The sequence below is a fragment of the Geotrypetes seraphini genome, chromosome 3, assembly GCF_902459505.1.
Source record: "Geotrypetes seraphini chromosome 3, aGeoSer1.1, whole genome shotgun sequence".
Classification (NCBI taxonomy): domain Eukaryota; kingdom Metazoa; phylum Chordata; class Amphibia; order Gymnophiona; family Dermophiidae; genus Geotrypetes; species Geotrypetes seraphini.
The window spans coordinates 355325751-355353487 of record NC_047086.1 but is presented as its reverse complement, the minus strand read 5'-3'; the positions used below and the strand labels follow the sequence as shown (position 1 = coordinate 355353487).

The 27737-nt window shown below is 40.2% G+C and overlaps 1 protein-coding gene across 3 annotated transcripts in view; it reads right to left on the bottom strand.

The window, feature by feature from the left end:
• SPATA17 (spermatogenesis associated 17) overlaps positions 1 to 27737 on the bottom strand; it is a 293753-nt gene that overhangs the window by 44237 nt on the left and 221779 nt on the right. For all 3 annotated transcript variants that reach the window (XM_033936576.1, XM_033936575.1, XM_033936573.1), the window contains one exon: positions 21735 to 21855. In XM_033936576.1, the coding sequence (XP_033792467.1) occupies positions 21735 to 21855 (121 nt within the window). The remainder of the gene's footprint in view (positions 1 to 21734; positions 21856 to 27737) is intronic.

Here is a 27737-nt window from a genome sequence, read left to right as displayed (position 1 = left end):
AGTTATCGCCCATTCTAGCCATAGAGCTGATGTAAGCTTGAATGCATAAGTGTGGCAGGCACACACATAACATTATTCTGTAAGTTATGCATGTAAGTGGGATCCCCAACCTATACCTACAGTATACTCTTCCCCTTTGTGTATCCCCTCCCGCCTTATAAGTCAGATATTTGAAGAATAATGCTTAAGTACTATACTAACATTTATATATATAAATAGTCTTTCACTGGAGACATTGTCAGATGCCCTCTGAAAATCCACATACAGTATGGTATTCATGTTTGAAATGTGCCTAAACCGGTATTTATACTTTTATGCAAGATAAACATTTACAAACATTTATTCTCCATTTCAGAAAAGGCTCAAACACTCAAATTGTCAGCTACAATAATGTCAGTTCCATGCATAACTTAACTTAATAGGTTGATTAGATGCCAGTTGGCTTTAAGAACCAATTGGTTATAATTGGTGTTAATTGGTGATAATTGGCACTAATAGGCAATTTTACATGTAACTTCATTTAGTCGATATTCTATAAATTGTGCATTCAAATTTCAGAGCATGGTACTCCAAGGGGGATGTGGCCCTCAGAGGCACATGGGTGGAACAGAGGCATGCCAGGAAAATATGCCTGTAGGCTATAGAATATCGGTATTTACGTGTCTAACTTTCTACATTTACACCAGCCATTTGGCCCCCATAAATATTTGTACTTAAAGTTAGATACATAAATACAGACTTATAATAGTATTCTATAATGACAGTTGTGTGCACAACTGCCATTATAGAATCCACACTTAGGGGCAGATTCTGTATAGGATGCCAGTGTCAGCATTTGCTGAGAATCATACACCAGTGTCCTATGCAGAATCGTGTCTGCCCTAATGGGCAGACACCTAACCCCGTCTAACCGGTACAATTCTCTAACCAGCAACCATGTCACAGGCACCAATTAGAGAATCGAGTTGCCATCAGCTGATCACGGCAAGGAAATCTCCCTGCCATGAACAGCTGAGCAGCCGTGGCAGGGAACCCTGGAGGAGTGTGTGGCGCAGTGGTTGGATCTACAGCCTCAGCACCCTGGGGTTGTGGGTTCAAACCCCGCGCTGCTCCTTGTGATCCTGGGCAAGTCACTTAATCCTCCATAGCCCCAGGTACGTTAGATAGATTGTGAGCCCACCAGGACAGACAGGGAAAATGCTTGAGTACCTGATTGTAAAACCGCTTAGATAACCTTGATAGACAGTATATAAAAATCCTAATAAACTTGAAACTTGAAAACTTAAAAAAACCCTCCCCTGTGACGTCAGCCGGTAGGAGGGATGCCCATTCCCTCCTGCCCCTTAACCCCTCCCCAAACAATCCCCTGGCAGGAGGGATGCACATTCCCTTCTGATACCACCCCCAAAACTGCCACAACCCCACATATCCCCCCTGATACCTCCCTAAACCTGAACCCCCATTCCGATACACCCAAGTCTACGCTGACAACCTCCCCCCACCCCCCTCCACCCCATACCTGTAAGAAGAAAGTCCGGATAGAGGGATGCTCATACCCTCCTGCCAGCAGGCCCGCTACTCCAGGAAGGGTGCTAAGACAAATACCTGGCCAATTGGAGTCTTAGGCCACTCCCAGTGCATCCCAGAATGCACTGGGAAGAAGTCCTAAGCCTCCTATGGGAGAGGCTTTAGACATCTGAGCCAATCAGGGAGTGGGCATCCCTCCTGCCCCACTGCTTCAGGATGGGTTCAGAGGTTCAGGGACAGGAGGTACTGGACATTCCTCCTGCCAGCCGATGTCACGGGAGAAGGGTGTGTCCCTGCCATGGCCACTCAGCTGATCACGTCTCCCTTAACCACGACAAACACCTACAGTGTAGGCACCTGTCTCAGAGGTTTTTTTTAAAGAAAATGTGCATCCCAATTGGCTAGTTAGGCAGCGGTAGGACACCTATAATCGGGACACCATTTATAGAATTTGCCCCTTAGGGCTTATCATTCTGGTGCCTCTCTTTAGCCGATCTATCGAGAATTACCCTTAAACATCTGTATCCTAAAAGAATCGAATTGTCGAGAGTTACACCTGCTAACAATCACATTTAGGTTTTGGCAAACTACTTGTATTGGTCAGCACTCACTAGATTTTCAATTGATCTATTGGGCAGAATCACTAGATTTTCAATTGATCCTTTATTAGCAAATGATAAGTCTACAGTGTTTTGTGTTCAGCAGTTTTCTGAGGGGGTGGCTTGTCTCTTCATTCCATTTCTAGTTTTCCTCTTTTTACTTTAATATGGAACTTTGGACGGGTGTACAAAACACCCCTGTTATTTTTTTAAAAACCTAACATATGGTGGATCAGTTTTAGCCTGGAGCTCCCTAGCTCTGTGTGCTGAAGTAACCACTATCAAGAATATGACCTTCCACGTCAGGTAGTTCAAGTGTTTCAGAAGGAGCTTTCATCAACTGAATAAGAACAATATTGAGGTCCCATGACACCATGTGAGGCTTGATGAAAAGTTTTATAAGTAGCAAGCCCTATATAAAGCCAAAAACTAAAGGCTAATATAGAGCTGTGTTTATCTTTTAAGCTCCAATTGCACAGATCTTACTGACTTGGTCTTGAGACCTGCATTTGATAAATGTAAAAGGTATTCAAGAAAATTTTTGTTTAGGGCATGTGAAGGGATCCATGGCCTTGCCCTCATAGCAAACAATAGACCTCTTCCTTCTAAATCTATATCCTCATAGTGGAATCCTTTCTGTGAGATATTGAAAGGTGAGTTCTGAAAAGACAATTTTAACCTCTTAACATCCAAACTGTGAAGGCTAGGAGTACCCTGCTCTTACACAATCAGTGTTGGTGCCTATAGAAGCACTCAGCCTGCACAAAAAATATATTTTTAAAAAATCTAAAATGTGCTGTGTAAAATCTGGGTTTAGCTATCTGTTTATCCTTGGAGAAAAAAAGATGTTTTCTTATGTCAGAAACCATCAGCTTTGTTCTATAGCTAGACTGGTCCTAATAAAGGTGTGATAAATCTGAATGGGTATTTCTGTGTTTTGAGTACTTCCGCAATTATCTATACCATAGCATTTCTTGTCTACATAGCACATGTTTACAAATAGGTTTTCAAACCTTTAGTGTGGCAGACAACCTAAATCAGCTTAGAAAAGCAATCTCTTGTGAAGAGATGTTTCATTCTTAAGCAATGTTTTATTGTAAAGTGCTGATACATGTCCTTATTTACCTTATATCCGTTCAGCTAAATGCTTTCAGCTAAACAGTTTTCAAAATTAGCCCAAGGCATGTCCATAAAACAATGCTTGAAAGTGATTTTAATTGCTCTGTAACATGGATAGCAAGAAGAACCCTTAGTGAGAATATGAGTTTAAAAGGTCTATGCTTCATAACTTTCATGGTTTGCAGTGGTATAGCTAACATTATGACACACATTATACCAGATGCTTCACTAATTTTAATATTTGAAGGAGATGCCATTCAGAACAACAGAAGGTCTATTATAAACTTATTACATTCCTCTGCTAGTAGGCCAACAAGATGGCAATGTGCTACCTTTCCGACACATACCAGAGATGGCAAACTTTTTAAAAATAAAAAAAATAAAGTATATAAATGATATGGTAGTTCTTTAATTTTTCAGGATCAGAAATGGACACATTTACAGTAATATATTTTGTTGAGTCATGGGCTAAGAACCAGGGAAGCTAGGGTTCAAATACAACTTGTGATCTTAGGCATGTCCCTTAACCTAAATATAGCTCACCTTGACCTACTGCTGAAAAGGTGTGAGCTAAATCCAGATAAACTCAAGAACAATCTTCTTGGCATTATCAATAATACGGTACATTATGGCAAATAAAGACACACAGGGTCCATTCACTCTGCTCACGAAAGCGGCCATATCTACACCTGCTACCCTATGTGGGCTACAAACACCCATGCTTAAACATTGGTTGGCAAGTCACCACCATGACAACCACATATAGGCAGTCAAACAAGGAATCTTGGTTGTATGAGCATACTGTATATCAACCCCAGGTATTGCTGACAGTATGTAACTTAGCCAAGCTATCTTCCCTGCCCCCTGAGCTGCACAGCACCCTCACTTGCAGCATGTGACAATAAAGTGATCTACAACACGGAAGCTGCCAGTCCTTTGCCATTTGTGGGACACAGACTGTAGAAGTCTGTCTGGCAATGGCCTTCATTCCCACTACTCTTGCCCAACATAACACCTCAAAAGCCACGTTATGTCTCCAACCTCTTGGATATCCCCTGTGTCTATCCCACACATTGTTGAATTTGTTCACAATTTTTTTGACTCTACCACCTCTCTAGGAAGGGTATTCCAGGCATCTACTACTCTCTTTACGAAACAGTATTTCTTGACATTACTCCTAAACCTACTTCCCTGCGACTTCAATTCATGTCTTCTAGTTAGATTAGATTAAGTCTCTGGAAAAGGTTTGTATGTATATTAATACCGTTCAAGTACTTAAATGTCTGTATCATATCACCTCTCTTTCTCTTTTTCTCTACTGTATACATATTCAAGTCCTTCAGTCTTTTTTCATATGTCTTTTGGTACAAACCACACACCATTTTTTCTCGCCTTCCTCTGAAATGAGGGAATTTGTAAAGTTCCATATATGCAGAATATAACCCCCTCTCTTTTACTAAGCCACGGTAGAGGTTTCTACCATGGCCTGAAGTGCTAAATGCTCTGATGCTACTCTGACACTCAGAATTCCTGGGAGCGTCAGAACAGCGCCAGGACATTTACCGCTTTGGGCTGCAATAGAAACCACTACTTCGGCTTAGTAAAAGAGGGCCATATTTATTAATTTTTTCCTTTGCTTTGTTTTGTTATTGCATTTCTTTGTGTTATTTGTTAGAAAGATCAATTACATTTTAAATGAGTTTTATTTCATCATTTCATATTTCTACCAGAGATCCCCTCTGCTGATGAACTGCTTGGACCTGCAAGGGTCATTCCAAACCCAAGTGCTCGACTGGTATCCTTTACTAATATTGCCTGCTACCCTCATCCTACATCTAAGTTGTATGCCAGCTCTATTGCTAAAGAGGTAATAACAACAGGCTCCCCCCTGTCCCCTACCCTGTTCAATATCTACCTCACCTCCCTAGGAAACCTCCTGCAAAGCCTCAACCAAAAATTCTTTATCTATGCGGACGACATTACCATAGTCATCCCTCTAACCAATTTCACTCAAGAACTCCTTAACTCCCTCACAAGCATACTTAGTCAGATAGAACTCTGGATGCTATCCTACAGATTAAAACTAAACCCAGACAAAACAAAATTCTTCCTAGCAACCCCCAAAGACAAAATCAAAGACACCACAATTCAAGTAAATGGTTCCACATTCCCCCTCGAACAAACTTTAAAAGTACTGGGTGTAACACTGGACAAACATCTATCCCTCGAGAAACACACTGATATCACAGTAAGGAAATGTATCTCGACACTTTGGAAACTCCGCACCATAAAAAAATACTTCGACGACACTTCATTCCGCCTCTTAGTACAATCCTCCATCCTCAGCATACTAGACTACTGCAACATCATCTACTTGAGCTCCACAAAGAAAACCATCAGGAGACTAAGAATGATCCAGAACACCGCTGTCCGTCTCATATTTAACCTGAAAAAATGGGACCATATCACCCCTTTCTACCACAAACTCCACTGGCTCCCTCTAGAATCCAGAATCATGTTCAAATTCGCCTGTTTTTGCTACAAAACAATATTTGGTCTATCCCCAAGCTATATAACCCCCCACTTCGCCCTTAACCACAACTATAAGAACTCCCATAAAATTCAACTCTTCTCCTTCCCCTCCCTAAAACTATGCCACTCAAAAAAATTCCTCGACAAAACCTACGCCTTCCAAGCCGCCAAACTAAACCCTTGGCTAGCCCAAATGGTCCTCAAGGCCTACAACTACCTTGACTTTAGAAAACTACTCAAAACTCACCTATTTCAAGACCAAGACCCTTAATTCCCCTTTTCTATCCTCCGCCTCCCCCCCTTCTGACCCACTCCCCTCCCCCGTCTCCCTCCTTCCCCCCTTCTTCTCTCCTTGCTATTCGCAACTCTACGATCAATTTGATATGTAACCACTTGTAACTACTATCTCCATGTTGTTTGCAACTCTGATCAATTTGATATGTAAACTCTTGTAATCTCTGTCTAACCAATGTGAACCGCCTAGAACTCTTCGGGGTATGGCGGTATACAAAAAAATAAAGTTATTATTATTATTTCAGGATCTTAACCAGGGCTTGTGTGCATTTACTCAGACTAACTTTTATCCCCTTATGTTTTTTCCAATCATTCCAGTATTGTCTGTATTGTTAGTTTGTCATGACCATGTTTTTTTATTTTTAAGTTAATAATATTTTTAAGCTATAATAATATTTTTAACTGTTTTTATCCCAATATTTACTGTTATGTTATTCGCTTAGAATTTTTAAGCGAACCATTAAATATAAATAAACTTGAAACTTGAAACTAATTTTCTGATAAGAACATCTATGCTTTACTTTCCTGAGCTACTTCACATTTGCATATAATTAGTTATTTGGGCGTTCACTTTTGGTTGTTTACTTGTTTGAAAATAAATAGCCTTTATTTTATAATAATTAGCCTGGTTCCTTGTTTGTCAGTATAATTTAGGAGCTAAGAATTTCTATCTGCTTGCAGGGGAACATAAGTAAATAAATAAATGAGTGCTAACCAAAAATATTTCATTATGCACTTTCACATTTCTCATTGTTCTGTCACCACTAGGAGGTGGTAGCCTGTAATTGCTCCCTTATAGCAGATGCTGCTTCTGAAAATCCTTAGAGACCATATCAGCATTGTCTAGACCAGTGTTTTTCAGCCACCAGTCTGTGGTCCGGTGCCGGTCCACAGAAATTTCCCTGCCAGTCCACAGGGCCGGCACGTGCATCAGGCCCACAACAATGTTCTCCAACCGTCGGCCCATGGTGCGATTGATGCGGCGTTATCTTCGAGCTGGCTCCCTCTTCCTCACTGACGCAGTGCACAAAGCCACGGGCAGTGACTCCTATGTGCGTCCTACGCCTGAACCGGAAGCCTTCTCTCCGATGTCGCAACGTCAGAGGGAAGGCTTCCAGATGAGGCGCTGGACACAAAAGGAGCCACTGCCCGTGGCTTTGTGCACTGCATCAGTGAGGAAGAGGGAGTTGGCTCAAAGATAACACCAGGCGCGGCATAAAATGACCAGGCAGGAGCAGGCCAAAAGGTAAAGCATAGCATAGAGGGAGGGAGACAACAAAGGTAGGGGGGAATGATTTTATTTTTGAAATTAGTGATTGAATTATGTCAATTTTGAGAATTTACATCTGCTATCAGTGTGCTTTATGTAGTTTAATTTTGTGGTTAACCATTCTGTGTTGTTAATAAGATTATATTGTGAGTATTTATGAAAAATGAATGGAAAAATAGTGTTACAATTAGTACTATCATGGGGGCGGGGTCTGGGGCAGAGATTGGGCATTGATGGGTGGGGGTCTGGCCCATGACTTAGCACAGTGTTCTTCAACCGCCGGTCTGAAGACCGATGCCGGAACACAAAATAATTCTTTTATTTCTGCCGGTCCATAGGTGTAGAAAGGTTGAAGAACACTGGTCTAGACAGTGCTGGAGAGAAGGGAGAAAGAAGCTTAGGCATTTTGGCCAACTCCATGCATTGATGGTAATATTCAACCACTATCTAGATAGCTAGGTGGATTAAGTTAAGGCAGCAAAAAGGCTATCAAAACGTCAACTACTTAGCTAACTGGATAGTGTCTGAATATTGCTGCTATCCAAATGGCCAGCAGCAGTCCCTACTGAATATATATTTTCAGCATACCATTTCTGCAGATAGTGTTGATAAATACGAGTATACTGTACACACAGTAGATTTAAATACCATAGCTAGTGTCTAAAAGACATACTAATCACAGCTTTTGAATACTGACCCAACTGGTTTATGTACCAAAATGGTCTCTACAATTAACTTTTTAAAACTAATTATCACCATCAGAACAATCCTGTAAAAATGTTGGTCACAGAAAGAATAAAAAAACAAGGCTTTCACCAGCATGCAAGTGAAATTATTAAACGAAGAAGGTGGGCAAAGCAAGACATTTATCATGCAACAGACAAATGACACTGGATTGCTAGTTAGACAGTCTAATAAGTACCATCTAATTTTCTCTTTAGAATCAATTTATTTTTCAAAGCCCCAGGTCATCATCGGGGGACTGCTTTCTCCCGCTGAGAAATTAAAGAACTGGAAACCAGGTTTTATAAAAAATTCAACAAGTTGCTGACAAAACCTTTGCCAATCATTATCCAAATGGATTTAATTGTCAAGAAATGACTTTCCAATTTGCCATTAGTCTTAATATATCACATACTCGTATAGGCAAATATTTAATATGTAGAAGTCTATGCACTAAAATGCACATTACAAGAGTAATTTTATTAGGGATGCATACTTTAAGTGATTAAGTGAAAACCTGCTTAAGTAGTAATTTAGTCATTTATGCATGGATGTGGCCAAATTCACAATATATGATCTCTAACAAAATACTGACCAGTGCAAAATTAGGTACATTGAAATGAAGGTGCATATTTTGTTGATAAATGTGCACAAAGATGAAGTTTACATGCGTATATAACAAATATTGACATGAACATTTACACTGGCTTTTGGGCTAGATTAAATATTTACACCTACGACCTATGCCAATATAAAGTTGAGTAGGCACCTACTTGCCTTTAGAAAATAGACTTCAGTTTGGCACCTTAAATACAGCTTTAACTAAGTGCCCCCTTATAAAATTACCCATAAGAAAACTTAATGCCATAAGCCTGGAACAGACTGCTCAAATCCCTATGGCAGGCTCTGTCTCTGGCAGTGTTGAAGTCCAAGTTAAAAGCCCACCTCTTCGAGACTGCTTTCAACTCCCAACTCCTCTCACCTCTCTCTGTCCAAGTTAGATTGTAAGCTCTTCCAAGCCAGGACTGTCTATTAAATGTAGTGCTGCATACACCTTGCAGCACTAAAGAAGTGATAAATAGTAGTAGTAGCAGATACAAGTAGGTGTATGGTGATGGTTAATGGAATTTGCTTGGAGGAAGGAAAGGTGAGTAGTGAAGTACCTCAAGGGCCAATTCAGTTCTATATGTTTGTGAGTGACATTGCTGAAGAGTTAGAAGGTAAGGTTTGTCTTTTTGCGCATGATACCAAGATTTGTAAGAGTGGACACACTGAGAGAGTGGAAAACATGAAAAAGGATCTGCAAAAGGTCTGACTGGCAACTAAAATGGTCTGACTGGCAACTAAAATTCAATGCAAAGAAGTGCAGAGTGATGCATTTGGGGAGTGGAAATCTGAGGGAGCCATATATGCTGGGAGGCGAAAGGCTGATATGCACAGATGGGGAGAGAGACCTTGGGGTGATAGTGTTTGAGGATCTGAAGGCAATGAAACAGTGTGACAGAAAGATGCTGGGCTGTATAGAGAGAGGCATAACCAGCAGAAGAAAGGAAGTGTTGATGCCACTGTACAGTATAAGTTGTTCAGTTTTGGAGGCTTTATCTGGTGAAGAATATAAGACTTGTAGCGGTCCAGAGAAAGGCGAAGAAAATGGTACGAGGTGTGTGCCAAAAGACTTACAAGAAGAGACTAGAAGACCTGAATATGCATACTTTAGAGGAAAAAAGGAACAGGGGTGATATGATACAGATGTTTAAATATCTGAAAGGTATTAATATAACCAAATCTTTTCCAGAGAAGGGAAAATGGTAAAACTAGAAGGCATAGATGAGGTTGTAGGGTAGTAGACTTAAGAGTAATGTTAGAAAATTCTTTTTCACATAGAGGATGGTTGTTGCCTGGAATGCCCTCACAATGGAGGTGGTGGAGAGGAAAACAGTGACGGAATTAAAAAAAGCATGGGATGAACACATGAATGATATAAATTGATGATCTAAGTCCATTACTGGGCAGACTTGCACAGTCTGTGTCCTGTATATGGCAACTTGGCTTAGGATGGGCTTCGGAGGGTTTCAACGGAAACCACAGTATTTGGAACATGAGGATGGTGCTGGGCAGATTTACAGTATGTATCCCACAAACAAAGAGATGGTTTGGATAGGCTGGAGTAAGTACAGTACTGGGTGGACTTTACAGTCTATGGCCCAGAAATAACAAAGAAAAAGACAATTTAATTTAATCATGAATTTATAATGCACGTAAATATTGGGTAAATTGGATGGACCATTCAGGTTGCTGTCATTTACTATGTTAGGTCATTTTAGAAGCATTTTTGTATGTAAATAGTAGTATTTGCATATGTATAGATACAAATTCTAATTTCAGAAACCACTATCAATATGTGTAGATGGCTGGGACACGAAAATTCAAATGGGGCATCTCTTAGGTGTAGTTTGAGCAGGTTGAAGTACTATACATGCATTTCACATTTCATTTATTTATATTCCAATTAAATTGCCCATTGGATTTTGCATTTGTTCCAACATGGCACAACTTTTCTAAAAGTGCTCATTTCATCCAGGACTAAACATGAGGCATTTTTAATACTCTTAATTCCCTATGAAATATTTTTGGCTTTAAGGTAATAAACAAAAGCAAAATAACTTACGGCTTTCCATATTAGAACATAAGAACATAAGAGTTGCCGCTGCTGGGTCAGACCAGTGGTCCATCATGCCCAGCAGTCCGCTCACGCAGCAGCCCTCCGGTCAAAGACCAGCGCCCTACTGAGACTAGCCCTACCAGCCCTTATTTAGCAGGAACTTGTCTAACTTTGTCTTGAATCCCTGGAGGGGACTCAAGAAGATAGGCTCCGGAAGAGTATTCCAGTCTTCTACCACTCTCTGGGTGAAGAAGAACCTTCTTACGTTTGTACGGAATCAATCCCCTTTCAACTTTAGAGTGCCCTCTTGTTCTCTTAACCTTGGAGAGGGTGAACAACCTGTCCTTATCTAATAAGTCTATCCCCTTTAGTACCTTGAATGTTTCGATCATGTTCCCTCTCAATCTCCTTGCTCATATGTGGGGTTTAAAAAAAAAATTTTGGATTCTATATATGTGTGTTGAAACTTATTCTTGAAGGTTCTGAAATATACATATTTTATAAAAGGCTCCACATTCCTCAGGGGGGAAATACAAAGGAAATGTACTTTCTTACATTCAGCCGCTAAGCAAAATTATCTATATTCCATGCACAAGAAATGGGCTATTGTCAGTTTATTTCATAAATGCAGTATGAAACAGTATAAAATGGCCTAATCTCTGATCTGTTATCACAGAGAACAGCAATACTTTTACCGGTAATTAGTTGTTGCAGGAGAAGTATATTATCTCATAACAATATGTAAGCATTCCATTGTTGCATTTAGTATGAAATGAACCCATTCAGAAAAGACAGAATGATAGTTTTGCAGCTGACAAATAATCATTGATACCAATACAAAAAAAAAAAAGCTTACAAAAATTATCTGAAGCAACTCTGTTGGCATATTTTATCCCAATAAATGCATAAAAGTAAAATTATCTTTAACTAAGTCATGTTTCTCTGCTGTACAGTTCAGCTGTAATGATCCACACACACTGCACTTGCACATCAATTATGATAATCATAATCATGGTCGTTAAGCTGAATGTTCATTATTATCTGGATGCTGGTGACAGCAGATTCAATCATCGGGTGCAATGGGCAGGCAGTCACAGTCCCACCCAAGTTTCTGCAGACTGCATTGTGCCACATTAAATCTATGATGTGTTCCACATCCCCCTCCATTCCAAATGCTGTAGACGGTAAAGGTCAACTTTATGTTCTGTGCAATATGCTTTGGATCCTAAATTAATTCTTTGGAATAGTGTATTTCTTTAAGCTTTGTAAATAATAATCTCTGTTTAGAGCCAAAATGGGTTGTGTAAATAATAGAACAGTTGTAATTCACCCAAAACCAAGCAGATGAGGAAATCATCTATCAACTAGCAACATTTTAAAATGTCATATCTTGAGTTTTGTGAACAAGGCAAACATTAAATTCTGCAATTAAAGTCAGTTGTATAAAATGCATAAGCAAACTAATTCCAGCTCTAATTAAGGACGGAAGACAATCATTTCTGCTTCAGTAAATATGAACATATGTGAGTGTTTTCACAACTGCAAGATTATAGTTACTAAATTAGATCTCTTGACTGTCCAGTTTCTTGAGATCCAGCAACTACACAAGAAAATTTAGTTCTACATTTCATACCTATTGTAAATACAGCATGTTCAAAGATTTCCACAGAGATGTGTGCAGTTATGAAATACAGAAATTTCTACTGGAATTCAGGCCCAAGTTTCAGCCTGCCTGTCCAGCATTGCTGCCTGGATGTCTCACTGCCATTTAAAACTTAACATGGCCAAGACTGAACTTCTTAGCTTTCCACCTAAACCCTCCTTGCCTCTTCCCCCATTCTCTATTTCTGTGGATAACACTCTCATCCTCCATGTCTCGTCAGCTTGTAACCTGGGAGTCATCTTTGAGTCCTCTCTCTCTTTCTCTGCACAAATCCAACAGACCGTTAAAGCCAATTGTTTCTTTTCCTATAGTTTCACCAAAATCTAACCTTTCCTTTCTGAGCACACTACCAAAACCCTTATCCACACTTTTATCATCTCTCATCTAGATTACTGCAACTTGCTTCTCACAGGTCTTCCACTAAATCATTTCTCTCTTATTCAATCCATTCAGAATTCCGTCAGTGTCACTAAATGCACATTACCCCTCTCAAGTCACTTCATTGGCTTCCTATCCATTTCCGCATACAGTTCAAACTTCTCTTATTGATTTACAAGTGCATTTACTGTGCATGTTATCCAGGGACAGCAAGCAGATATTCTCACATATGGATGACGTCATCCACGGAGATCAGTACAGACAGTGCTAAAGTGTACGGTCACTTTAAAAAATTTTTAAGTCTCAAGATGGCCCATTCTACACATGTGCCAGTGCCTTCCCACCCGATGTCGGCTTACGGGACCATCAGTTCAGTAAAAAAGCTAAGAAGCCAACTAGGGAAGCCATCACTTTGATGTCAGAGCTGACATCAGAGGAAAGGCTTGTGGGTCAGCCATGTGGAGTGTGCGAGAGCAGCTGCCCATGTCCCAGCAAAGATGAAATGTGGCTGAAGTTAGGAAGGAGCAGCCTAGCTGGATGGCCCTGAAGGGAACAAGTAAGGGAGAGAGGTGATATGAAAATGGGAGAAAGGAGGGGGGGTGAGTATCGTGTTGAGACATGGGAGGGGCATGAATTTGGAACAACGGCTGGAAGGCAGGGAGGGGAGCATGAACTCGGGACACAGAAAGAAGGGTGGGGGCATGAACTTGGGACACAAGTGAGGGAGGGAGGGAAGAGAAAGGGAGAATTGTTGGGCATGAGTGTGTGAGAGGGAAAGAGCTGGTGCACATGGGAAAAGGAAGAAAGAGGAAAATTATTGGGCATATATATATAGAGAGAGAGAGGAGTGTGGTAGAGATGCATGGGGAAGATAAGGATGAGAGGGAGAAATGTTGGTGGAGAGGGAACAAAGGGACAGATTGAGGGGATGCAAGGAGGAGGAATGTTGGACACAGTGATGGAGGGAAAGGTGTGGAATGGTGCTGGAGAGGGGTATTAGTAGGAGAAATGTTGGGCATGGGGCTGGTGGGCAATAGTCAAAAATGCTGCACATGATCCAGGGGATGAGAGAGGGAGAAATGTTAGATGTGGCAATAGAGGGAATGGGAGAGATGCACCCTGGATCTCTCTCTCTCTCTTTCCCCACTCCCTGTACACAGGGAGAAGGGGATCATAGAATGGTGAGATGATGAAGGCAAGGAGATGGGCACAGGGGAAATACTAGAAAGGGACATATAGGAGACATAGAGAAGGGAGATGCTGAACATGGGGATCAATTCATACACAGAGATAGAAGATGGATGGTGAGCATGAAGAAAGAAGAAATGCCAAATAGTCAGGAGACCCTGGCAATTGAATTAAGAGAAGACCAAAAAAAACAGAGACCAGTGTCTCAGACCAACATGTTTTGAAGAATAAAATGATGAGACAACAAAAGGTAGAAAAAAATAATTTTATTTTTTATTTTGTGATTACAATATATCAGATTTGAAATATGTTTCCTGCTAGAGCTGGTGCTAGACATAAATGGGGACCACAAAGCCCAGGTCATGCTTCGTTAGCTTCCAGCTGGCTTAGGGCTCTCTCTAACAAGGGGGCAGTTGCCCTAGTTGCACTCCCCTAACACTATTCCTGTTATGTGTTGCTGTGGTATTCTGTTAGCATGATTTTTCTGTGTAGCATTCTGTAATAATTTGGCTTATTCAGTTTTCTCGAAGGTGGAGGGAATTCAGGGGTTTTGTTGATCCTTGCTGTGCATTATTTACATTTATAAAATGACAATTGTACAGAATATTGTTTCTTTTTATACTTTAATAAAATAAGTTCAGTATAAAATCATAACTATTCGAGGCTTGTATGAATAGGGGGATGGGAACCAAGCTCATGGGAACAGGGCGGGGATGAGGACTGAGCTGGCAGGGATGGGGCTGAGCTCATGGGGCCAGGGATAATTTTTCCCCCCACATCATTCTCTAGTGAGAATACCTGTCTGCTATAATTGGATAATACCTGGACAAACAGGCAGTATATTCTCACATGTGGGACTCCTTAGCTGAAAATAAAATAAGAGAGGAGGGAAGTTGGCTTCGTGTACAAAATACATTTTGCTAAACTGCACAGCCAAATCGACTATCTTGTCTGGAATGATTCTCTAGGCAGTAGTGGGATGTAAAGGTACAAACTAAGGACCTAGTGGCTGCTTTACAGGTGTCCTTAATGGGAATGTAACGAAGATGAGCTACTGAAGTTGCCATTGCCGTAACCTTATGTGCTATGACATGACCTTCTAGTGTCAGCCCATCCCGAGCATAGAGAAAGAAATACAGTCTGCAAGCCAGGTAGAAATGGTTCTTATGGTGATAGGAACTCCCAATCTGTTAGGATCAAAGGACAAGAATAGCTAAGTGGATTTTCTGTGAGGTTTTATGTGATCCAAGTAATAAGCAAGAGCATGTTTACAGTCCAATTGTTGGAGCATGGTCACACCAGGGTGAGAGTGAGGTCATGGAAAAAAGAAAGTCTGAGACAATCTTCGGGAGGAACTTTGGATGAGTGCAAAGAACCACCTTATCATGGTAGAAAGTTGTATAAGGTGAATCTGACACAAGTGCTTGAAGTTATCTGACTCAATGTGAAGAAGTAATACAGATCAAGAATACATTTTTCCAAATCAGATGTTTGAGAGATGAAAACAAGTGTCTCAAAGGGTGGCTTCATTAGTGTTGAAAGCACAACGTTAAGATCCCAAGAATTATCCCACCTCTGTCCATCTATTGTGGGCACAGAACTATAAAATGAATGTACCATAGCGGGAGGTGAAGTCCTTTTTCCATGCCTTTTGGACTTGTTCAGTGGTGCGTTGTTTTTGGAGGTGTCTGATCAGTTATTTGGAGGATCTTTTGGGGGTGTCTTTGGTGTTATCGCCTGCTGGATTCCTGTTAGACAAGACGAGGCCTTCTGAATTCATTTGGAACAAGAAAAAACCTCGAATTGCTCTCGCCAAACTGAAAGCCTCTAAGATCAACGGTGGTCTCAACTTTCCTGATTTCTATCACTATTATATTGCTTCATTAGCCAAATATGGAGCTTACTGGCTCACTAACTCCTCCACTCAAAATCTTCCCACTCAAGATCTTCCTGCCTGGTTTGAAATGGAATGTTTTTTATGTACGCCTTTACATATCTCATGCTTACTAACGGTGTCAATACCAAGGCACTTAAAGAGATACTCTTTATTGGGTGCAACGCAGCATGCTCTTTATCTTATAGATACATTGACTGAAATCTCAGTTAATGTTAGTCCACTCATGTCCCTTTGGAACAATCCCAAAATTCAAAATCACGACAAATCTCTATCATGGAAAAGGTGGCAGCGGGCAGGTATATGGTTTGTCCATCAATTGTCTACCCTCAACTCGTTAATTCCATTCGATATACTGTGCTCTACATACTCGCTGCCTTCTTCTACTTATTCACAATGGCGTTCTCTCACTGGAGTGTTGCCGTCTTTGCATATACGATTTGACTATATGACTTCCAAAAATACTATTTACAACTGGTCTTCTCTGTCTCTATTAAAAGGCAAGGCGATATCATCCTTCTACAGTATTTTAAGAGATCACTCCTTCACTTTTTCACCTCACTCTATGAAGCACTGGGACGCTATACTTACCACTCCGCTTTCTGACATTGATTGGGAGCTTTTCTGGTCATCAACAAATCGCCCGCTTTTATCTTCTAGAGTATCACAATCAATGTACTTTCTTATGTGGCAGGCAATATGGACCCCACTTCGCATGTGGAAAGCTAACTTAAAGCAAGACTCTGTTTGCTGGAACTGTTTGAAAGAGGAAGGAACTCTTGATCATATGTTATTTCATTGTACTCTAGTCCGCTCTTTTTGGACCTACGTCTGGAACACCATACAATCTATTACTAACTGCTCAGAAGAAATCTCTATAGACATTGTAATCCTTCGCTCTCAACACCCATGTTTCACACAATCAAATTGTCCACCTAAACTCATTGATACCATGTTGGTGACTGCTCTCATGCACATTCTAAAAAATTGGAAATCACCCTCGCTATTAGATTATACCTTTTGGTGGAACTCTCTGAGTATGTATCATAGATTTGAATCCTATGCATATGAGAAGAGAGTTACATTCCGAACCTGCATGAACTTGAAATACAACAAATCTCCATGGTCATTCTTAGATTCCTATGTACGCTCATCTTCTTAGACACTCCTGTTATCCTTTTCTTCTCCTCTCTTCTCTCTTTCATTTTTCTTTCATTTTTCTTTACTGCTCTCTCTCATCTTTATCTTATATATCCCTTACATACATTTTTAATAATTGGAGCCTTTGCTCCTATACAGTTAAACATAGATTTATATATTTTATATACAGAAAGCTTTATTTTGTTTCTATGTACTTTAAATGATTCTTGTATCCTTTAAAATACTTAATAAAAATTATTGAACTTAAAAAAAGATGAGGCCTTCTGTTTTTCTAATCGCTTTTACAGGCTTTTAGTTCGTAAGGCAGGGATGTTGGCTAAACAAGTGATTCTGCAGGTTTGGACTTCTGCTGACCCCCCTTCCTATTGGGCTTGGAGGAATCACTTTCATGCTCTCATGTTACTGGAAAGAGAACAGATGCGTTCCTCCTTTAAACAAAAGAACCATTTCCTGAGAATTTGGGAGCCCTATTTATCTTCCATACTTCATCAGGCACATAGTTTGGTCTTCAATTCCTTTTGATCTGGATTGGCCAGCTGGGTGTTTCATGCCATTTTTGACCCAGAGCTGAGAGCCTTTCTAATTCTGCCCATCCTGGGGTTGGGGTAGTCACTGTGGAAGAGGGATCTTCTGTTTCTTTGTTTGTTTGTTTTTTTTTGGGGGGGGGTTCTCTCTTTCTTCTTTTTCTCTTCTCTTCCTTTACCTGTTTGAGTTTGGGGGTTCTGTGCTTTTTGTTTTCCTCCCCTCGCGGGCTGAGGTCTCTCAGAAACTAGGACCTTGGCTCATTCCGGCATTGCTGCAGTGTTGATGTCTTGTTGCTCTGAGGGGGGGGGATTTTTTTTGGGGGGGTACTATTGTGGTTGCTCTACTGTAAATTTTGTTCCACTTTTGGATTTCTTACCATTGTTGTGTTTTCTTGTATGCTGTTCTGCAGTTGGTGCATATTTTCATCAATAAAAAATTGTTTGAATATAAAATGAATTAAAATACATTATTGGTACAGTCCACTGTGCTTGCTCAGCTAGATTACTGTAATCTGCTATAATAAAATCCATAGCGCGCATGAGCACTTTAATCTCCGTAGCTCCATGCTTCCATGCGGCCGTGCCCCCGCATGTGCAGTAGAAGGAGCCTGTGGAAATTTGCGACACATGCGGAGGTTTCCCTAGCGGCAGTGGTGTTTTGCGACACGTGTGGCGGTTTCCCCAGCTGAATAAGGAGCCAGTGGCAGTTTGAGTGCGGCGATTTCCCTATCGCTACAAGGAGCTTGCAGCGGGTCCTGGCAGAGCTGCTTCATAAAACACGGGAGACTTATCAGATAAGAGCAGGGAAGGGATGCTGTTAGACAGGGGGGAGGTAAAAAGAAGGGAGAAAGGCTACTGTTGGACAGGGGGAGCAGGGAAGGGGTACTGCTGGACAGGGGAGAGGCAAAAAGAAGGGAGAAGGGATATTTCTGGACAGGGGGAGCAGGGAATGGGTGCTGCTGGATAGGGCGGAGGTAAAAGGGAGGGAGAAGGGCTACTGCTGGACAGGGGGAGCAGGGAAGGGGTGCTGCTGGACGGGGGGGAAAGACAGAAAGAAATAAAGAAAGACAGCGGGCAGGAAGAGAGACAGAAAGAAAGAAAGAAAGGCAGACAGGGGACCAGGGAGAGAGACATAAAGAAAGACAGGCAGGCAGGGGGCCAGGGAGAGAGACAGAAAGACAGACAGACAGCGGGCAGTGAGAGAGACAGAAAGACAGACAGACAGACAAGGGGCCAGGGAGAGAGACAGAAAGAAACACAGACAGAAAGAAAGAAAGGGGGCAGGGAGAGAGAAAGAAAGACAGACATACAGAAAGAAAGAGAAAGAAAGAAATGCCTAAGTCTACACATCTATTCTAGCACCCATTAATGTAATGGGCTAAAAAACTAGTTCTATATATTTGAGTATTAAACAGGGTAGCCTAGATCGACTGCAGCTTATACAGAATAAAGTGGCCAAACTTATCTTTGGAAAGAAAAAGTACGATCATGTGTCCCTGTTGTTGAGAGAGCTTCATTGGCTCCCAGTTTGTTATAGGATACAGTTTAAGTGTGCATGTGTTGTTTTTAAATTCCTTTATGGAATATTTGATCCTTCAATCCCTCTATGCTGGAATGCTATTAGATCCTGTCATTCAAGGATTACAGCAATTTATAAATTATCATTTCCATCTTCTAGAGCAGTGTTCTTCAACCACCGGTCCACGTACCAGTGCCAGTCCACAGAAATTTCCTGCCGGTCCACAGGGCCAGCACGTGCATCAGGCCCAAAACAGTGTTCTTCAACTGCCGGTCCACGGTGCGATCGATGCGGCGTTATCTTCGAGCCAGCTCCCTCTTCCTACCTGCTTCAGTGCACAAAGCCACAGGCAGTGGCTCCTACAGGCATCCTGCGCCTGAACCGGAAGCCTTCTCTCTGATGTTGCAACGTCAGAGGGAAGGCTTCCAGATGAGGCACAGGATGTGCAAGGTGCAATTAGTACTATTATGGAGGTGGGGTCTGGGATGGAGATTGGGTAGAGATGGGCGATGTCTGGCCCACAACTTAGCCCAGTGTTCTTCAACCGCCGGTCCACGGACCGATGCCGGTCCACAGAATAATTATTTTATTTCTGCCAGTCCATAGGTGTAAAAAGGTTGAAAAACACTGTTCTAGAGGACTTAAATGTTCTGGGAAACTTAGCAAAACTTTGTCATTTAAATTGGTGGAAATTTGGAATAAACTGAAAGACTCTTTAAGACTTAGGTCAGTTACAGCAATTTTGGAAATATCTAAAAACTTGGTTGTTTATGCAATAGTTATTCAGACCAGTTCCTCCAACTATTTAAATATCTATCTAATCCTAACTAACAGTACTCTTCCCATTTGATCTACTAGATGTTATCTTATTTTTTAATTAATTGTAAACCGAATTGCGTTCCTTCGGGAAAGGATTCGGTATATAAATTGAAGAATAAATTAGATTAGATCTGTACAAACTTCATATTTAAAGAAGGACTGCTGGAAACTAATTAGATCCAAAATAATGTTTAGCCTGATACTTTCACATATAGAGCTCAGAAGATTTGTAGTATTGAGGCAACAGCTTGAAAGGCTATCCACATAAAAAACAGTTTATGTACAGGATCCAAACTCATAGGAAAACAATCAATAAATCAATCATCAAGGGTTCCATAACAAAATATCCTCAGAGAAAATGTCCCAAACAAATTGACAAAGGAGAAAACATCATGGTATAAATTGACACGGACTAATTGGCATGAATAAAATGTCAAAATGATAAAAAGTCAGGAGACGACATGATGTGGATAAAATGATATGGACAAGGATGTTTTGAAATTAGGAAGTGAAAGACACCCTGTGTGTTATTGAAAAATTAATCAGTCACCTAAAAAATTAAAAAACAAAGGACGATGTGCATAGAATGTTTGAACATGCTAAACTTAAGCAGCCAATGGAAATCAAAGAATAGGCCAGTATAGAAAAAAAGTGTGCTATGTAAACAAAACAGGTTTAAAATGTAGTCCATAAGGATCCAATACATTGTAACACATAGGAACCAATGGACATCAAGAACCTCTGAAGAACAAACCATGCTGGTCATGCCAGATCTTTAAAATTGTTCATGCCAATTTGTCTATTATGCTAATTTTAAATAAGAATAAACTGAAAAATACATTATTTAAATATTGTCAGTTTTTAGCAATTATCCGTTATTTTGATATTGCTACATGACATTTTGGTCAATGCAGTTTGTCTCCTGATGTGCATTACAAATTTCTAGTGTGCTCTTAAGTTTTTAAAATTAAAATGAATGTGTGAAATAAAACACAAAAAAGTGCAATATTTAGGGAAAAAGCCAAAGCAAAGTGAAAACAAACTGAATACATCCCTAATAGGGAGAGAAAAAAAAACAGTGAGGCTGACCAATCAAATTTAGGCAATAGAATCTGGAACACAAAGGCTTTCTTCCAATCCTGGAGAACATGTCTGCTTTATGGAATTATAGACCAAGAAAAGGAGTGGGAAAGGGACAGTTGGTTGATCGTGTCCATTCCCCACTCCTTTTCTTGGAATATATTACTACACGTGGGGTTGGTTTTTCCTTTTTGTTGTGGGATACAATTATGGAATTATAGAACAGAGGCTGACTGACCTTTAAAATGAAAAGGCTGTTTGTTTTCTTTATATCAATCCCACTTTGCAATTTCGATATATCTATTATTTTGAAGGATATAGAATTGAACCAGTTCAATGTATTGTATTTATCTCAGAATTTATGGACTCCTAATTCAGGCAGTAGTGCCGAAACATGACCATGCTGACCTGAGAATAATCTCAAAGGATACCTTTGGGTTTCTGATTCCCTAGCTTACATTTGCTTGGTCATCTCCACTTTTTTTGTTCTGTCTTTATGACTTGAGGGGCTTTAGTTCTCTTTTGTGTATGGAGATCCTTAATAGAAACATAGATATGATCAGCTGATTCTCATCATTACAGCAACATACAGATAATTTTCTCAATTCATAGATGTTCTTTCATCTGTCCTTTAGAAAGGAGGAGCTATGAATCTATGAGCTGTATGCAACTATAACTAGGTAATAATAATATTGGGCTCTAATTTATTTTATCTTCCACCATCCTTGAATAATATTAGAGCTTTAGAAATAATAACAACCAAATCTTGTGAGGTATCCCACCTTTTTAGTGATCCATTTTTCTTGATGTACTGTTCGTAAAGAACACATTTTATAGTCAACTGATGTATCAAAGGATGGAATGTACTTCTGATTTTTGCGTAATGAAGAAAATGGCAAAAACCTGAAAAACAAAAGATATCTTAAACTCATATTTGCATTATATTAAGATGTAAAGTACATATATTCTAATTTTAAAATATAAATTGTTAGCTTTATGTTGCAATCATGTTTAATCAAATTTAGATAGAATTTAATTGCAAGCAGATTGTCAACAAGAATGAGAATTCTATTTTGTGTTAAGAAGTGATGTACTGATATCCACAAATGCTACATAGGGCTCCTTTTACTAAGCTGTGATAGCGTTTTTAGTGTGCGCAGAATTTTAGCGCATGCTAATCCCGCACTACGCAGCTAGAACTAACGCCACTATCGCAGCTTAGTAAAAGAAGCCCATAATCGGCCTCTTTTACAAAGCCGTTCTAGCGGCTGCCACGCAGCAACAGCCCTGAAGCCCTTTAAACCTCTATGGGCTTCGGGGCCGTTAGCGCGGCTTTGTAAAAGAGGCCGAATGTCATGTAATACAGAGGACTAGCAATAAACTCTAGTTCATAGACATGTTCTACAACACAAGCTGAGAGCACAATATTTTAAATGGTTTAACCGGACAAGAGAGGCCATTGAGCGACCCAGCACCTGATATTTTGAAGTGTTTAATTGGTTAGTGTCACTGACCATCTCCTAACCAGTTAAGTTAGGGGTGGGCTGGGGGCAGAGAGTAGGTAGAGTGCCCACTCAGCCGTTAGTGGTGGTTTTCAGTCCACCAACCAGCTAAGTAACGCATAAAGTTAGGACAGCAAAAAGGATGTGCTAACTTACCATTGCATCTCACCCTTTTACAAAAATGCAGAAGAGGTTTTTAGTGCTAGCCGTCACGCTGAAATGCTCTGCGCTGCTCTGACAGTCACAGAGTTCCTATGAGCATTGGAGCAGTGTAAAGCATTCAGCTTTTGTAAAAAGGGGGGGGGGAGGATTATGCACTAAAGTAAACCAGAAACTGGTTTGAATATGTGCCAGAACCTGGTTAACTTCTGGGTGACAGAGGATAGCCGAATATTCAATGCTAAGAGCCGCATATACCCATCATTGAATATCTGGGTCAGATTAGTCTGCAGCTGTGAGTAGTTCAGATGTTTCATATTGCCATGGGCTGAATATCTGGCAGTGAGATCTGAAGGTATGGACATTTATTTCTAAATTATCTATCTTATGTCATGGTAATTGAAATGTATTATTTTTAAATATACATTTGCCCTGATGTAATAAAGTGTAATAAACTGTAAATCCACTTGGACAGGGAAATAATTTGTAACCCTATAGAATTTAAGGAAATTGGATCCAGATATGTTGTTCCCAAATATATGATAAATGACCTTCTCTGAATGATGAATCCATCTTTTTAGAAGACATGGAGAACACATACAGAGATACAAGCTCATCAATGATGGCTCAGAGAGCGAATCATACTTTCATCTGATAACTTAATAGTAGTGAGGTAAAGTCAGGAGGAAACAGGAAAAAGAAAGGTGAAAGAGCACTAGGCACTATTCACCCTTCCGGCTCCAACGTAGACCCCTGTCTGCCATGCCTCCTAGTGGCTGTGAAAATCACCTTTGTAGACTCCATCCTTCCTCTCATCAACATCTCTCTACAAACAGGCATAGTGTCAGCACACTGGAACTCAGCTGTCATCATACTGATCTTGAAAATACCCACACTCGACCCTAATGTGCTTGGCAACTTTAGACCTGTCTCCAACCTACCCTTCATCTCTAAGATCCTGGAAAAAATAGTGTTAAACCAATTACACTCCATCAATAAACAAGGATCTCTATCCACCTTCCAATCAGGATTCAGGAAATTCCACAATACTGAAACCGTCCTTCTCGACATCAGTGACAACTGCTGGAAACAATGTCCTTCTGACACTGCTGAATCTCAGCACAGTGTTCAATACTATTGACTATCCTCTCGCTCCTCATTGTGCATCTCTCTGAAATTGGAATCTGAGACACCGTGTTATGATGGCTTACCTCCTTCCTGAATAGATCCCAAAGTGTACCGCTCAACAATGTGCTATCAAAACCAAAATTGGTCAAATACGGTGTTCTGCAGGGGGCTCTACTATACCCCCCTATTATTCAATCTCTACAGTAGACCTGTCTTAGACATAGCCCACAAATACTAAATGCAGATTCACTTTTTTTGCAGATGACATCCAACTATACCTACCGCTAGGAGAAAACCGTGATGCCCAAATTGCGAAACTCCTAAACCGCCTCTCAGAAATCAAAAACTGAATATCCTTTAACAAATGACAACTAAACATCTCAAAAATGGAACTCCTTTGGATCCGCAAAGAATACTGCAACTGCGCCAATCCTCATTAAACTGGGACTCAACTACCATAACTGCAAAAGACCAAGCACGCAGCTCAGGAATACTCCTGGACTCTAACCTTTCGCTTTCCAACCATATCTCTCAGGTGGTCTCTTCTTCATTTTAGTACCTGTGACAGCTCTGAAAAATAAGGAATTACTTTTCTGAGTCTGGGTGTACTACTGTCTGTCTGACCAGAATGAACAGATGCTGAAATATTATCAGAAATTAGAGAGGCTAATGAACTGGGTAACACAATAATAATTGGTGATTTCAATTATCCCGATATTGACTGGGTAAATGTAGCATCAGAGCATGCTAGGGAGGTAAAATTCTTTGATGGAATCAAGGACTGCTTTATGGAACAGCTGGTTCTGGAACCAACATGAGGTGAAGCAATTCTAGACCTAGGGCCTCTTCTATTAAACTGCGCTAGCAGTTTCTAGCACGGGGAGCCACACTGAATGGCCAGCGCTGCTCCCAATGCTCATAGAGTTCCTATGAGCGTCAGGAACAGCTTGGGCATTTCAGCACGGCTCTGCGCTAAAAACTGCTAGCGCAGTTTAATGGAAGAGGAGGCTAGTTCTTAGTGGAATGTATGAATTAGTGCAGAAGGCTATGGTACTGGAGCTACTTGATAACAGTGATCATAAGATGATCAGATTTGATATAATCACTGGAGTAAATACCCACAGGAAATCCAATACAATATCATTTAACTTTAAAAAAGGAGACTATGATAACATAAGGAAAATAGTACAAAAAGAAAGAGGAGCAGCTACAAAGGTCAAAAATTTATATCAGGCGTGGATGTTATTCAAAAATACCATCCTGGAAGCCCAGATCAGAAATATTCCATGTATTAAAAAAGGAGGGGGTTGTTTGTTCCTGGAAGGCACTTTGGAGATCTACAAACAGGCACCCCTGCTGCCACCAGTGTCAGGAGGAGAGGTCCTCTTACCTCATATAAACATCTTTAAGCCATGGTTTCAGAGGACTGTTTGCTCCCAGAAGGCACTTTGGAGATCTGCAAACAGGCACCCCTGTGGCCACCAGCTGATGAGAATCCGTGTCAGGAGGAAAGGTCCTTTTACCTCATATAAACAACTTTAAGCTGCAGAATGCAGCCCGCAGATGCAAGTCTAAAGGGATGTGGCCAAAGAGGTAGGACTTGCCCCTTTTGAGCCCTAAAGGAGCAGGGAGCAGGAAATTTTATTTGAAAGGAATGGGGAAAATAAAAGTGAAGATTACACCATCCATTTTGGTAATAGGTCTGATGGACCGTCATCTTCACCCCATTTCAGCAGTGCCTCCTGATGGTAAAGTAAATTTATTATCTCAATCCACTTCACTTTCTTCGGGGTGAACTGTCACCTCCTCTCCAACCTGCTTTAAACTCTTTAGGGAGAACTGATTCAGTTTCCAAGGATTGAAAATAATTACGCTCCTTTCAATCACTTGATTTGGATCCACCTAAGGATTGTGTGGGAACGTTCAGCTTATTGAGTATATCTCCTGTTCAAATGATATCAGGTCTCGCTCCTAGTGACAGACTTTACAAGATGTTTGGACAACGGTAAATCAGATTGAAACTTCATTACAAGGTATTGTTACAAAGCTTTGTCAATTTTCAACAGAAATTACTAGTAAGGTAACTGAACATGAAACCCAGCTTTGATTGGAAACAGAATGGACAAATTAGATTCTTCTGTGTCTGTAATTCAATTGTCTGTAACATCTAACATTAAAGATAGTATTTTACTATATCTTCATATGGAGAAAATGGAAAATGTTATAAGATCTAAAAACCTTCAGTTTTTGAACTTTCCTATTTCCCACTATCTAGCACCATTGGAGCTCCTGAGGATGTATATGAAAGATTTTCTTCAAAATACCCAGGTGGATATTTTTGCACCTGATAATCATTACTATATTCCCGGGAGTTCCAAATGTATTGCTGAAGAAGGAGGGATTGATCAATTAGTATCTGCTAATAGTTTGAATGTCTCTCAATTCCTAGAGTCTTATAAGGATTATATAGCCAAAAAAAGCAACATTGTTACAGTCAGAATTGGAAAAATAAGCTATTCTTAAACTTAATTTTTCTAAGAAGCAGGCCTTGTTCTGTGGAAAGCAATTAAAAGTTTTCCCAGATATTGCCACACAAACACAGTTTAGGAGGAGATAGTTTCTACAGCTTAAGACTAAGGTCTTGGCTGTGGGAGCTCCTTTTTTTCTTAAATTCACATTTAAATGTTTAATATCTTATGGAAATAATAAGTTTGTATTTGTAGATCCATCTTAATTGGAATTTCTTGTTCAGGATAAGCCTTTACTTGATAATGTTTCAGAAATTAATACAGAGGTTGGTAATAAGTGACTTTAGATAGAAATATAGCCTGTTGAAGTAAACAGTTTCTTGAGAATTTTCTTAAGCCTTCTATGGAACTAGATAGCCCCAATAATGTGGACTAAAATAGAAGATCTGGTTTGTTTTCTTCTTTTATGATTTTGCTTGAACTTCTTTTATGATTTTGCTTGAACTTGTTATGAGTTGTAACAAATAAAGAAATGTATGAAAAAAAAGGAGGAAGGACAACCAAACAGAAGCTGGTATGGTTAACAAGTGAGGTGAAGGAAGCTATTAGAACTACAATAAGATCCTTCAGAAAGTGGAAGATGGATCTGACTGAAAATAATAGGAAACAGCATAAGGAATGGCAAGTGAAATGCAAGGTGCTCAGGGTAGGATTAAAACTTAGACAAGCTAGGCAGGGGCCTAGTGCCCAAGTATTTGGATGGGGAACTTTCTAATGTGTAAGCCAAGTCAGATTTTTGCCCCAGTACATTAGCTGCTGCTAGAGAGAAGAGAATCGGGGGGGGAGTAGAAGACACAGAGCCATTGTTGGCCACAGAAATGTCTATTCTTCTTCACTTCCTGTGTATTGCTTTGTAGTCAGCAGGGAGAGCCAGCGAATAGGGTTTCTTACCTGCTATTTCCTCCTCTGCCAGTTTTCCGCTGTAGTCAGAATCATGCAAAGCTCCATTTGTGGGAACTTTAGAATATATTTAAATTACAATGAGGGGCCCAATATACTTGTTTGCCAAGGGACCAACAAAGGGTTAATCCAGCCCTGAAGGCGCTGATAAGGAAGGCAAAAAGAAACCTTGAAAAGAAGATTGCATTGAAGGCAAAAACACATATTAACAGCTTTTTTTGATATATTAAAAGTAAGAAGCCAGGAAAAGAATCAATTGGGCCAGTAGATGACCAAGGGGTAAAAGGGTTACTCAGGGATGACAAGGCCATAACGGAGAGATTAAATGAATTGTTTGATATTCATCAAGGAAGATGTGGGGGTGATACCAGTGCCAGAAATGGTATTCAATGCTGATGAATCAGAGAAACTGAATTAAACCTCTGTAACACTGGAAGATATAATGGGGCAATTTGACAAATTGAAGAGTAGCAAATTGCCTGGACCTAATGATATACATCCCACAGCACTGATAGAACTGAAAAATGAATTTGTACAGCTATTGTTAGTAATTAGTAATTTATCTTTA